General features: G+C 39.5%; 1 protein-coding gene and 1 long non-coding RNA gene across 3 annotated transcripts; one reads left to right on the top strand and one right to left on the bottom strand.

The window, feature by feature from the left end:
- Positions 1-3,503: 3,503 nt before the first annotated feature.
- Positions 3,504-9,738, bottom strand: LOC129719206 (uncharacterized). Of its 2 annotated transcripts, none has more exons than XR_008727139.1 (3): positions 9,510-9,738; positions 3,916-4,174; positions 3,504-3,857 (listed from the first exon to the last, which is right to left on the bottom strand). XR_008727139.1 is itself a non-coding variant. In XM_055670734.1 (3 exons), coding segments are annotated over exons 1-3 (531 nt in total). In that variant the 5' UTR covers positions 9,404-9,600; the 3' UTR covers positions 3,504-3,587. The 2 variants fall into 2 exon arrangements, 1 of the variants encoding a protein (XP_055526709.1); XM_055670734.1 differs by having other exon boundaries at positions 9,402-9,600.
- A 50-nt stretch (positions 9,739-9,788) lies between these two features.
- LOC129719214 (uncharacterized) lies at positions 9,789-10,152 on the top strand. Its single transcript, XR_008727148.1, has 2 exons — positions 9,789-9,896; positions 9,946-10,152. It is a non-coding gene; the product is annotated as an uncharacterized LOC129719214 (long non-coding RNA).
- The last annotated feature ends 3,911 nt before the right edge of the window (positions 10,153-14,063 follow it).

Raw genomic sequence — 14,063 nt, 5'->3', positions numbered from 1 at the left:
CTCCACCGTGTGAGTCTCGATCTCGACGAATGATGTTGTAATCGTGGAAATTAAGTTGGTCATTTGAATTGAGAAAAGTTTCACAGAGCGCGAACGCATCACAATTGTATGTGTTTATCAAATGTGAAATTAAATCGAATTTGGGGATGATACTTCTGCAGTTCCACTGTAACACAGTGACAAAATTCCTAACCTCTTTCGACGTATTAGTCATCGAAAGATACGATAGCTGAAATGAGGGGCCAAGTTGTTGTGAGTTGCTTCAAAAAGGTTTTCACTGTAGGGAGAAGGGCAAGAAGAATGTTTTGTAGGGGATCTGGTATGTTGAATGTTTCAAATATCCAGTCCACAATATCAGAGAATTTTATGAACCCTGTTTCTTTTATGTCTTCTGATCGAGAAATGGGTGCACGAGGGGTTTTTGGTGCTCCAGGAAGCGGTGGGTACTCCTGGTTTAATTTGAAATTAAAACCGGGGGGCACTTGCTTCGGTTTTTCTTCACCGCTTCCTTTTTGTGTTGTCTTATTGGTCATCAGAGTTGAGCATTCTCCTCTTCCTAGATCCCTCTGGCAAGGCATAAGAAAACCCTTCGACGGGATCATCAGATGTACCCTCATCGGTTGGCAAAAAGGAAAAGATGTTTCCTGTCGAGGGTGGCTCAGCCTTCTTAAGCATTTCTGCAAAAGAGCGCTTTGATCGTTCCTTAAGGGAACGCTTAATTTTTTCCTCGCGCTGTTTGTACGCGGGACACGCCGAAAGGTCATGCCGAGTTCCCTCGCAGTAAAGACACTTTTCAGTATCCTCACTGCAAGCGGTCTCAGCATGATTGCCTCCGCACTTGCTGCAGCGTGCCTTGTTGCAGCAGTAGGTGGCTGTATGACCTAACTGCTTGCAGTTTTGGCAATGCATGACCCGCGGTACAAACAGACAAACCCTGTCCAAAGAGATGTAGTTCGGCAGTGCGGATCCGGCGAATGTTACACGGAAGGAATCAGAAGGGAGGAATTTCTTCTTCCCTTCTTCGATGGATACTGAATGCAATTGCTTGACATCCAGTATCTTTACATCTTGAATCAGGGGGTTCTTGAAGCAGCCAACCCCGTGACGCAAAATGTCATCGACCGTGAGGCTTCCTTCGGTAACCACACCGTCGATCTCCACGTCCTTGGCAGGGATGTACACGCGGTACTCTCTCGTGAAGAGCTTGTAGCTAGCAATTGCGTTTGCTTGCTTCAAGCTACTCACGACAACTCGCAGTTTGTTCGGTCTAACCTTTGTAATTTCGGTTACGTCCGAAAACTGTTTTGCCAGGTCCTTGCCTATTTGTATAATGTTAAGAGGCTTCTTTATGGGCCTAAAGAAAACTACGAACGGACCTTTCGAAGCATCTGGGTAAGCTTTCACCCGTGTTGCCGGTACCCTTGGTACGGGGCTAGGTAGCGGGGAAGGTAGAGGGGAATTGATGGGGGAGATCTCAATCTCTTCCCCATTTGTTTCCACATCCAGGAATAGTTGCACCTGCATGTCGTCTATTTTGCGGGAGCGTTACGCCCTACCGCACACAAACGATAAACATTCGAATGTGGGGGGGGGGGGATCAAGTAGTTGATATTAAATTTTAAAAACAATTTTTCAAACTACAATGGATCAAAATAAAAAAAAAAAAGTAATACTAACACTAATAACAATAGTAATAATAGTAATAATAATAATAATAATTATAACAATAATAATAATAATAACAATAATAATAATTATTATTATAATAATAACAATAATAATAATAATATTAATAATAATGATAAAAAATCTAAAGTGAATACTTCACCGAACGTCTAAGTCACGACCTCACGGCTGATAGTTGGATTAATCGAGTGTCTCCGCAGAACAAACAATGTCGATCCAGCTTCGTGTTGTGACACAGTGGCCGTATCTTACACTCGACCTTGTAGATGCCACTTGTAGTTGACTTCCACTCGCTCGATCGTATGATGGTCCGTGCTGCTAGCGGGGTAACAGCGGTGCGGGAGAATTATTCTTGCTGATATATCAGCTGCGTATCTGATCACTGGCGGGGTAGCCTGCCCCTACCAGTGTGCAGAAGATGTTTCTGCCGATAAACTGCAGGCTATTGTTATCGCGCAGCACAAGAACTGATCGACAAAAAAAAAACACCCGTACGATAACTCATGTATTGTTATTTTGCGAATCAAACGGAGATAAACAATTTGCGTCTAATCAAGACGAAAGCAAAACAACGAATGTGTTTTAGGCGATGCCACGGAGGGTTTTTTCATTGCCCTTCAGTGCTTATACAAAACCGAAACCTACAGTGTTCTAAATAAAACAGCCCTTCAGAAGCTTCGGCAAACACATGCCCGAATGTTCCCGAATTCGTGAGCCCTCGGAAGCCCGCTTGCTAACACGTGTTTTCTCAAACACATAATGTTTACAAAAGTACATATGAAAAAAAATATTGTAGGTGGTTGTATCCGTTGACTACCGTCAAGCTTTCCAATATTATACCATTGTCGATCTAGTCGTGGCGACCAATGCTTGTGTGTTCCCCGAAACTGCGAGCCCTCGGTTGCCTCATGTGCCGAAGTTAAAAAACCCTCGGCTCGCGTGTTCACGAATGGCTCTCCAGTGTTTTGTCTTTAGCCCAGCGACGGAGGGTAGTAAGAATAGCCCTGCGTGGTGTGTTCGTTAGCAGATGGGCTCCACGCGCTTTGGTGGGCTGTGTTTTCCCCATGCCTGACTTAAAGAGTGGTTGGTCGGGTTGTGATTTCAGAGAAAAATTAGAATTTTGCGCTCTAACTGACAACCGCAACTGACAACCGAAAATGACAATCTCAGACAGCACTGTTAAAAATGCGACTCATGAATTTGTTTGTCAAAGCGTATGCACACTTAATTTACTTCAATTGAAATTGAATAGCATTGACTTAAAACCGCCTTGATTCCTTCACTCAAGCAACTGGACTAGCAAAATTCATTGAAATGCCTTATGAATTTTTGCCACAAGAAAACAGTATTAACTCCATTAGCTTACCTTATGAAATAGGCCAAGATCATTTAATGTTACGCACTATGCATTCCATACGACAACCTTATGAATTTTGAAGTTTTAGAAATAAGAAAATTAAAAATTCTTACGTGTGAAATTTTAGTTGATAGAATTATGAAATTCTATATCCATTCTCTTGTTCATCACTTTTTTTTGTTTTCCAAATAATCTAATATCGCAATATCTCTTTCACTACTTTACGGCTTCTAACTGTTATGCATGATGCAAGTACAGTTTTTTTGCACGGGCGTTTTGCATAATTCGAGCTCGCAGGAGTGAAGACGACATGAGATATAAGATCATTTGAAAAATACTGGAAATTAGCACCGTGTTCAAAGCCAACAGCAAATACAGAAGTCGGCAATCTGCAAATGATAAATAAATTATAAGATGTAAATATGTAACTTAACATTACAAAATTTGTATGTCCATTGTATTCTATGCATGGCATTTTATTTTTAAAAAAATTTCCATTCGCTTCTGACCTTAACACAATTTCATCCCGCAACTACATCTACGATTAATCTCTAGGGTCTATTACCAACTCAAAATAATGACAAATTGGAGTAGATCGTTCTTTGCAATGTGCCGTGAAAATAACGGACACCCCTTGAACATTCGGAATAAAAAAATCAAACATATTTTCTTTGAGGCCACGGCATAAATCTTTGGCAGACGGATCTTTGGTGTTTTTGCTGATATATTGTGCGATAGGCTCAAACAATAAATTCCGCTTCTTGGAAGGATCTGCCGGATTTCCCAGGTTTTGCTTCCGGTAATCAATGTCCAACTAAAATATAATAGGAAGAATAAGATAAAAAAGCTTCAAACAATTTCCAAAATATTACCAGCTGGTATCCGAATTCCTCGGCCAGGTGCGGGAAACTGTGGATAATGTGACTGACCTTCGAGTGTTGTCGCAAAGAAGCTTGTCTAGCAGGAAAACTAACCTCCCACTGCGACAAGACAGTCATCCATGGCAATTTGTTCAATTCCAGCCAGGTTGTTGCAGATACTACTCCTGGCAAAAATTCTACGGACTCGATACTATTGCCGTTAGGTGAAATGTGCTGCTTCTCTTTTTGCTTTTGGCATGTAATACGTCTCCTAGCAGAAAATAAAAAAAGTCATCGATATGATCATCATTTTTTAGCTCTTGCGCCGAGCTGGTGCTTGCTACGAATGTCACATAAGACGATTATACGCTCTTGGTGCTTGGTGTCTATAATATGGCGATGTCACCGAGCGGCTCGGAGCGGTGCTTTTACCAAGTCTGGAAAACGCTGTCTATCTGTGTTGCTGTGCTGTGGCTAACTTGAAAACATGAAACAATCAGTGCGTCTTGAGCTGCCCGACAGATCAGACGTATTTTCGGTTGCTTGTGGACTGGTCTTTGACTGCCTATAGCTTCAAAGTTTGTGTTTTGTCAGTGTTTCTTTTAAAGATTACCTGGAAGTTAACTTACATCAGTCTTTCTCAAGACTACCTATTTCTTTCCTTCTCAATACTTTGATATTATTTTTGAGCTTTTTTCGTATCACCTGAAATGGCAGGACGAAAAAAGAAACCACGCATCGCTACGGGGAGGAAAAGAGAGGCATCTCTTTCTGTAACTAGTTTATGCAGTAAAAATTTATATGATATTCTGCCTGAGCAAGAAGCCGGCGAAATTGAAATGTTCGAAAGTAAAACTATTCAAAGTGAAATTTCTGTAAAAAAGAAGAAAGTTCCACCTATTGTGGTAACTATTGCTTCTGAATTTAATATTTTTAAAAGAGAACTTTCTACGTTTCTTTCCGACGTCAAAGTTACTTATCAAATTGGCCGAAGAGGCGAATGCCGTTTACTGGCCCAAACATTGAAAGATTGGAATCGTCTTATTCAGTATTTAACTAAAAAGATGTATAAATTTTTTACATATGATACGAAGAGCGCCAAGCCGTTCAAGGTCGTATTGAAAGGTCTCACCAACGATCAAACCGTTGATGAGATCAAAATTACTTTGACAGAATTACTTGGTATAGCCCCTACCCAAGTAATTCTAATGAAACAAAAATCACGAGGCGAAAACAGTCAGCGAACTGGAATTTCCCTTGTAAATTATTTAATTCATTTTAACCGCAGTGAGGTTAATAACCTAAAATTTTTTGAAAAAGCACATGCTTTATATAACGTGCGTGTAAAATGGGAATTATATCGAAAGTTTGGCGGAGGTGAAAAGCATATCACCCAATGCCGTGTTTGCCAACGTTATGGCCATGGTTCAAAGTTTTGTAACATGGACCAAAAATGCCTCATTTGTGGAGACTTCACACAACAAGGACACATGTCCTGTGAAAGAGAGTAAAAATTTTCGCTGTGCGAATTGTAACGGCAACCATATGTCGAATTTTTATCAATGCCCAGCCCGTTTAGCAATTGTTAAGGCAAGGCAAGGTAAACAAAATTCAAAACAAAATTCTCCAAGCGTACCAGTGACGCATAGTTTACCTACTCCTTTGCATACCCGTTTAACTTATGCACAGGTTACAGGTAGTTCGAACATTATACCGCCTAGTGTTGGTAGTTCGAAAATGACCGGTAATATGGGTAAGCAAAACACGCTAGAAAATAATTGTACACCAGCTAATATTGCTGCCGAAAATATTTTTTCTAATGTCAACTACCTGGGGCCTATTACGGCAGGTAAACTTTCTTTTTTGCAACAGGCAATGTTCGATCTTATGAACGCCATGTTGCAGGCAAAATCAATGTTTGAAGCCATTCAAATAGGCACAAATTTTACTATTAAAATTGTTTCTAATTTAAAATTTAGCAATGATTTTAAATAAAACAATTAAAATATAAAATTGGAATGCTCGCTCATTGAAGGCCAATGAGAATGAGCTTTTTAATTTTTCAACAGTAAATAATGTGCATATTGCAATTATTAATGAAACATTTTTGAAACCTAACATAAAATTAAAATATGATCCCAATTACGTGGTTCATAGATATGATAGGATTCAGGGTTCCGGCGGTGGAGTTGCAATTGTTATTCATCGCCGAATCAAACATCGTGCTCTTCCCCATCTTGAGACGAAAGTTATTGAAACTTTGGGAATTGAAGTTCAAACTGAACTTGAGATTTTATTTATTGCCGCAGCATATTTACCATTTCAATGCACACGCGTGCACAAAAAATATTTTAAAGGTGATTTACAAAAACTCACCAGAAATCGTTCGAAATTTTTTATAATCGACGATTTTAACGCTAAACATCGTTCATGGAATAATTCTCAAAGTAATTCCAATGGCAAAATTTTATTCAATGATTGTTCTTCAGGATTCTATTCTATTTTGTCTCCGAATAGTCCTACATGCTTTTCTTCTGTAAGAAACCCTTCAACAATTGATTTGGTGCTAACAGATCAAAGTCACGTATGTAGTGATTTGATCACACATGCTGACTTTGATTCTGACCATCTTCCAATAACTTTTTCTTTATCACATGAATCAGTTTTAAACCCTATGAGCTCTGTTTTTAATTATAACAAGGCTAATTGGGAAAGATACAAAACTCATATTGAGAGAAATTTCAATAATGAGCTTGATTTGCAAAACGAAGTGAATATTGATTCCGCTTTGGAAGCATGAAAATGTGCAATTGTTGATGCCAGGAATTGTTCTGTTCCAAAGGCTCAAGTGAAATTTGATTCACCAATAATTGACGAAAATCTTCAACTTCTAATTCGTTTGAAAAATGTCCGCAGTCGTCAATATCAACGTTCTCGTGACCCTGTTTTTAAAACTATTTATAAAGATTTACAGAAAGAGATTAAACATAGATTTACTCTTCTGAGAAATCAAAATTTGAGACTAAAGTTGGAAAATTGAAACCATATTCAAAACCCTTTTGGAAGCTGTCGAAGATTCTTAAGAAAACTTTAAAGCCCATTCCAGTTTTAAAAGATGGTGAACGTTTTCTTGTATCCAATGAACAAAAGGCTCAAAGACTTGCTCAGCAGTTTGAGAGTGTTCATAACTCAAATTTGAATTTCGTGAGTCCAATTGAAAATGAAGTCACACGTCAATTTGATTTCATTTCCTCCCAGAATTTTTTACCTGCAGAAATAATTGAAACTAACTTGAATGAGATTAAATCAATTATAAAAAATTTCAAAAATATAAAAGCACCTGGTGACGATGGAATCTTTAATATATTAATCAAACACCTCCCTGAAAGCACAATGGAATTTTTAGTGAAAATTTTCAATTGCTGCTTCAAAATTGCATATTTTCCCAAATTATGGAAAAATGCAAAAATTACTCCAATTTTAAAACCGGATAAGAACCCAGCTGAAGTTTCAAGTTATCGATCAATCAGTTTGCTTTCTTCAATAAGTAAACTGTTTGAGAGAATTATTCTTAACAGAATGATGTCACACATTAACGAAAATTCAATTTTTGCAGATGAACAGTTTGGATTTCGCCATGGGCATTCCACTACTCATCAATTGCTCAGAGTTACTAATATGATACGAGCTAACAAATCTGAAGGTTATTTCACTGGAGCTGCTCTTTTAGACATAGAAAAAGCATTCGACAGTGTTTGGCATAAAGGTTTGATTGCGAAATTGCAAACTTTTAATTTTCCAATTTTTCTAATCAAAATTTTAAAAAATTATCTTACTGATCGAACTCTGCAGGTTGTCTATCAGAATTCAAAATCTGATAGATTTCCTGTCAGAGCAGGTGTACCTCAAGGTTCAGTCTTGGGTCCAGTCCTGTACAACATATTCACTTCAGATCTTCCTGATTTGCCTCCAGGATGCACAAAGTCATTGTTCTACGATGACACAAGCATTTCCGTAAAAGGAAAAAGTCTTCGTGTCATATGCAGTCGATTGCAGAAAAGTTTAGATATTTTTTCTTCCTACTTGCAAAGTGGAAAATCTCTCCCAATGCTTCTAAAACTCAAATGATAATAAGCCTAGGGCATCTTTCCTCAAGCCAAACAATAAACACGTTGTCAAGATGAATGGGGTTATTTTAAGTTGGTCCGACAAGGTTAAGTACTTGGGACTAATTTATGATAAAAAACTTATTTTCAAAGAGCACATTCAGAGTATACAAGCCAAGTGCATCAAATATACGAGATGTTTATATCCTCTCATTAACAGGAATTCTAAACTTTGTTTAAAGAACAAAATTTTGATATACGAAGAAATTTTTAGACCAGCAATGCTTTATGCTGTACCAATCTGGTCAAGTTGCTGTTCAACAAGGAAGAAAACGCTCCAAAGGATTCAGAATAAAATTCTGAAAATGATTTTGAAGCGTCCTCCTTGGTTTGGTACACTCGAATTACATAGACTTACTGGTGTTGAACCATTGGAAGCTATGTCAAATAAAATTATTAACAGTTTTCGACAAAAATCGTTGCAATCCTCAATTGCTACGATAAGCTCTCTTTATAGCCAATAAGTTAGCAATTAAGTTAGTTGTAATTTTACTTCCCCTTTTCTGACAAGTAGGTTTAAATCCCTACGATTGATAAGACCTAATTGCGAAAGCAAACAAATCCTAACAATTAAAATTACAAATTTCTAACAGTGTTGAGAAGTCACCATTTGTGATTGGACACACATACTCATTATTTACTAATATTTATCATAAATACTTAAGCTACTAACAAATCCCCCTATATAAAAAAAAAATGAAACAGAGCAAATGGAAAAAATCTGCGTTAACGCGAGACTATATGCACCCGAAAACAGTCGGCTCTAAGTTAAAGTTGATCAAGTTTCTCTAAGTTCAAGTTGATCAAGAACTGTTTGAGGTCAACGATGAGTAACTTGAGATTAACAAACCTTGCCTTTTTATCAATCGAACGTGAAATCACTGATTCCATTGATTTTGAATCTGTAATTTCTTATTTTGCCAACCAAACGGCTCGGAAAGTGAGTATCTAAATACCAAATTATTGATTTTGCGGTCAACGGAATAAATAAGTAGAAAAGTTTAAGTTTTTTGTTTGTCTCAATTCCTTCTATGGAAGAAAAAACTGCCCAGTCATTTTCATTGGGGGCCCACATTTTTGTTACCGCACCAGGCCCACCAAACCATAGCTACGCCACTGACTCTGGTTCAACTGATCGATAAGAAAATTTACACAGCTGTTATAGGACCTAGTGCATGGGAGAATACATTTATTTTTTGTCCCACCCTAGTGTACAGGTTTAATGTTGGACTTAAAATTTGTAGTTAAAACTTCGGAAAAACACATATTCCTTATCACGCGCAATTACAACACTTTTCATCCACTCCCAATTTTATCACCATGTTTATTTACATTGCTCGATTGGCACCCTTGTATGACACTGATTTGGTTCCTTTGGTTTCATCTTTGCGCGTTTCTATAATATATATATTATAAACATACACAAAAAAATAAAACTACCCAAATATGTGTATTTTTGACGCAAATCAGCCCTTTTGTGCGGGAAGGTATTCCCGATCAACCACTCTTTATGCACCTTTATGAAACGACAACAACTGAAATCAATCGATATAGGTTCAAAACTAATCGATAGCGATCGTTCTCGTTTCACGAAGAAACTTAAAGCAGGCATGTCCAAACCCACCACACCACTTGCGTGTGTGTTTTAGGCGATTTTTTTTTTAGTTTAAAAATAGTTTATTTGACACGGCACGATACAAATTATGTTTAACTGAGCCAAGTACGCCAAGCCAAGTAAGTGTTTTTTTTTTAATTCTTAGTTAGCAGGGAAAAGAGGGAGGCCTCTTTTTATTCTCGTGGCCGACTACGAGCTAGTGGGGATTTAAGGTGAGAGGAGGGGTGTTACAATTTTGTTTTTAACTATTTTATATTACAGAATGTATTCATTTGTGTGGCTAACCAGTGATGTTCTATTTGAGTAGTTTTGGTCTGAGGTGTCTGCGTAAACATAGAGATGCCGAGTCTTCGTTTTAGTGTCTCCAGCCGGGTGTATCTTTCTCATTCAGTTTGTGACAGAAATTGTATTCTAGCAAATAGATAAAAGAAATCAAATTTTAATGCCAGCATTAAATATAAATCCGTATAGCTGTGTCATGTACTGGAGATCACCGCTTCCCAGAATGTCTCTAACGGGTACGTTCGGTTGTTTTCCTCGGGCCCGAAGGGAATCTATAAGCTCAGACCTAACACCACAGTATTCGGTACACGACCAAACAACATGCTCGATGTCATGGTAGCCATCGCCACAAACGCAGTGATTACTGTCTACAAGCCCTATACGAAAGAGATGCGTGTTTAACGTGTAGTGATTGGACATAAGTCTGGACATCACGCGAATGAAGTCGCGACCTACATCCAACCCCTTGAACCATGCTTTCGTCGATACTTTAGGAAAAATGGAATATAGCCACCGTCCCAGTTCATCTGAGTTCCATGATAATTGCCAACTGTTGAGTGTTTTCTGACGCAAAATGCTATAAAATTCATCATAAGCAATTGGTCTTACATAAATATCGCCATCAATAGCACCCACCTTAGCTAAAGCGTCAGCCTCTTTATTGCCCGGAATGGAACAATGAGAAAGGACCCACGCTAAGGTAACCCGGTAATTTTTATCTGTTAAAGCACTTAAAAACCGCTGTAGTTTCCCCAGGAAATACGGGGTGTGCTTCACAGTCTTCATCGATCGCAGAGCCTCAATGGCACTGAGACTGTCTGTGAAGATGAAGTAGTGGTCTATGGGCAGGGCTTCGATGATCCCAATAGAGTACTGAATAGCAGCAAGTTCTGCGACGTACACGGAAGCAGGAGCATCGAGTTTGTAGGAGGCCTTTTATCACAACTAACATGTTTAAACTTATTGGAAAAAATCTTAGGGATCTCTTGGGGTCGCAATTGATCCGGGATACCAGAAATGTCTTGTTTCATGGTGGTGTCGAAGAATATAGCATTATAAGAAGTATCTAAAAGTGCGACATTGGAGGAATCGTATGAAGAAGGATTAATATCTTGAGCCATATAGTCAAAATATAAAGTCATAAATCTGGATTGAGATTGAAGGTCGACCAACCTCTCGAAATTTTCAATTACTAATGGGTTCATAACTGTGCATCGAATTAGTAACCGGTAAGAGAGATTCCAAAAACGATGTTTCAACGGAAGAATACCCGCTAGCACTTCAAGACTCATCGTATGGGTCGACTGCATGCAACCCAAGGCAATACGCAAACAACGATATTGTATTCTCTCTAATTTTATAATGTGCGTATTCGCGGCGGAGCGAAAGCAAAAACAGCCGTACTCAATTACAGACAATATCGTTGTTTGGTATAACCTTAGAAGGTCTCCTGGGTGAGCACCCCACCAAGTTCCGGTAATCGTACGAAGAAAATTAATCCTCTGTTGGCATTTGTGTGTCAGATACCTAATATGACAAGCCCAGGTGCATTTAGAGTCGAACCAGACCCCGAGATATTTAGCGACTAAAACCTGAGAGATCGTTTTACCCGTTAGTAGGAGCTGCAGCTGAGCTGGGTTATGCTTCCTAGAAAAAACGACCAGCTCAGTTTTCTCCGGAGAGAATTCGATACCCAGCTTAAGAGCCCATTCAGACAAATTGTCTAAGGTATCTTGCAATGGTCCTTGCAGATCGCTAGCCTCGCTACCAGTAATGGATACAACGCTATCGTCTGCAAGTTGCCTTAGCGTGCATAAATTTGCAAGACATTCATCGATGTCATTGACGTAAAAATTATATAAGAGAGGACTTAAACATGAGCCCTGGGGGAGGCCCATATAACTAATTCGGGAAGTTGTCGAATCGCCATGTGAGAAATACATATGCTTTTCTGACAACAAATTGAGCAAAAAGTTATTCAAATTTGGTGAAAGTCCCTGCGAATGAAGTTTCGCGCTTAAAACTTCTACAGAGACAGAGTCAAAAGCCCTCTTAATATCCATGAACGCAGAAGCCATTTGCTCTTTTCGAGCAAAGGCTAGTTGAATTTCAGTAGAAAGCAACGCTAGGCAATCGTTCGTCCCTTTGCCCCGGCGAAAGCCAAATTGAGTATCTGAAAGTAAACCATTTGTTTCGACCCATCTGTCTAACCGTAAGAGGATCATTTTCTCCATTAATTTCCGGAGGCAAGAGAGCATCGCAATCGGCCTATATGAATTGTGATCAGAGGCAGGTTTTTCGGGCTTCCGAATAGCAATGACTTTTACCTCCCTCCAGTCTTGCGGAACAATATTTAGCTCAAGAAACTTGTTGAACAAATTCAACAAGCGTCTTTTTGCAGAGTCGGGTAGATTCTTCAACAGGTTGAATTTTATTCTATCTAACCCTGGAGCCTTATTGTTGCACGACAGGAGAGCCATTGAAAATTCCAACATCGAAAATGGAGGCTCTTCCGTAGTTACTAATAACGCGTCGCGAAAGGTTTTCTGTTCCGGTACAGAGTCCGGACAGACCTTTTTGGCAAAATCGAGTATCCAGCGATCTGAATACTCCTCACTTTCATTCGAAACGTCACGGTTCCGCATGCGCCTGGTGGTATCCCAAAGAGTGCTCATCGCTGTTTCCCTCGACAACGCGTTTACGAACCGCCGCCAGTACCCGCGTTTTTTGGCCTTTACTAAGCTCTTCATCTGCCTGCCCAGTGCCTCGTACTTTCGAAGCAGGTTGATAGTGCCGTACTCCCGGTAGTCCTTATACGCCGCGGACCTTCGCGCGTACAGCTCAGAGCACTCTTTGTCCCACCATTTGTTGGGAGGGCGCTGTCTAATCGTTACCCTGGGTATCGGTGTCGTCTGAGCTTGAGTCGCGGCGTCGATTATCAAGCCAGCTAAGAACGCGTATTCTTCCTCCGGAGGAAGTTCCTCGTGAGTCTCGATAGATTGCGCTTTAATAGACTCATAACACTTCCAATCAATATTACGTGTAAGGTCGTAGGAAATATTGATTGGGTTCGGGGGAGTTGAACCGTTAGCAATTGATATAACGATTGGAAGATGATCACTACCGTGGGGATCGTTGATTACTTTCCACTGGCAATCTAACGCTAGTGATGTCGAGCAGAGGGATATGTCAAGCACGCTTTCACGTGCTGGAGGATTAGGTACACGTGTCGCTTCCCCAGTATTCAAAAGTGTCATATTGAAGTCGTCGATCAAGTTACAGATTAAAGAAGATCGGTTGTCGTCGTACAGCGACCCCCATAGCGAACAGTGAGAGTTAAAATCTCCCAAAATCAAAAAAGGGGCGGGAAGCAATTCTGCTATATCAAGGAGTTGCTTCTGTTCAATCCGCGCGGATGGGGGAATATATAATGAAACAAGGCAAAGGTCTTTTCCATTCATATTCGTTTGAATGGCAACAACTTCAATATTCGAGAGCGAGGGAGGTCGATTCTGAAAAAAGAATAGCACTTTTTGATCCCTAAAAGTACCCCTCCACCGTGTGAGTCTCGATCTCGACGAATGATGTTGAAATCGTGGAAATTAAGTTGGTCATTTGAATTGAGAAAAGTTTCACAGAGCGCGAACGCATCACAATTGTATGTGTTTATCAAATGTGAAATTAAATCGAATTTGGGGATGATACTTCTGCAGTTCCACTGTAACACAGTGACAAAATTCCTAACCTCTTTCGACGTATTAGTCATCGAAAGATACGATAGCTGAAATGAGGGGCCAAGTTGCTGTGAGTTGCTTCAAATAGGTTTTCACTGTAGGGAGAAGGGCAAGAAGAATGTTTTGTAGGGGATCTGGTATGTTGAATGTTTCAAATATCCAGTCCACAATATCAGAGAATTTTATGAACCCTGTTTCTTTTATGTCTTCTGATCGAGAAATGGGTGCACGAGAGGTTTTTGGTGCTCCAGGAAGCGGTGGGTACTCCTGGTTTAATTTGAAATTAAAACCGGGGGGCACTTGCTTCGGTTTTTCTTCACCGCTTCCTTTTTGTGTTGTCTTATTGGTCATCAGAGTTGAGCA

This window comes from Wyeomyia smithii, chromosome 1, assembly GCF_029784165.1.
Source record: "Wyeomyia smithii strain HCP4-BCI-WySm-NY-G18 chromosome 1, ASM2978416v1, whole genome shotgun sequence".
Classification (NCBI taxonomy): domain Eukaryota; kingdom Metazoa; phylum Arthropoda; class Insecta; order Diptera; family Culicidae; genus Wyeomyia; species Wyeomyia smithii.
This window is presented reverse-complemented; position numbering and strand designations above follow the sequence as displayed.

What these genes read in the sequence shown, in the direction of transcription:
- LOC129719206 (XM_055670734.1), bottom strand. An exon ending in AGGAATTCGGATACCAGCTG is followed by an intron (nt 3,858 to 3,915) that starts GTAATATTTTGG and finishes ATTATATTTTAG; the next exon opens with TTGGACATTGATTACCGGAA.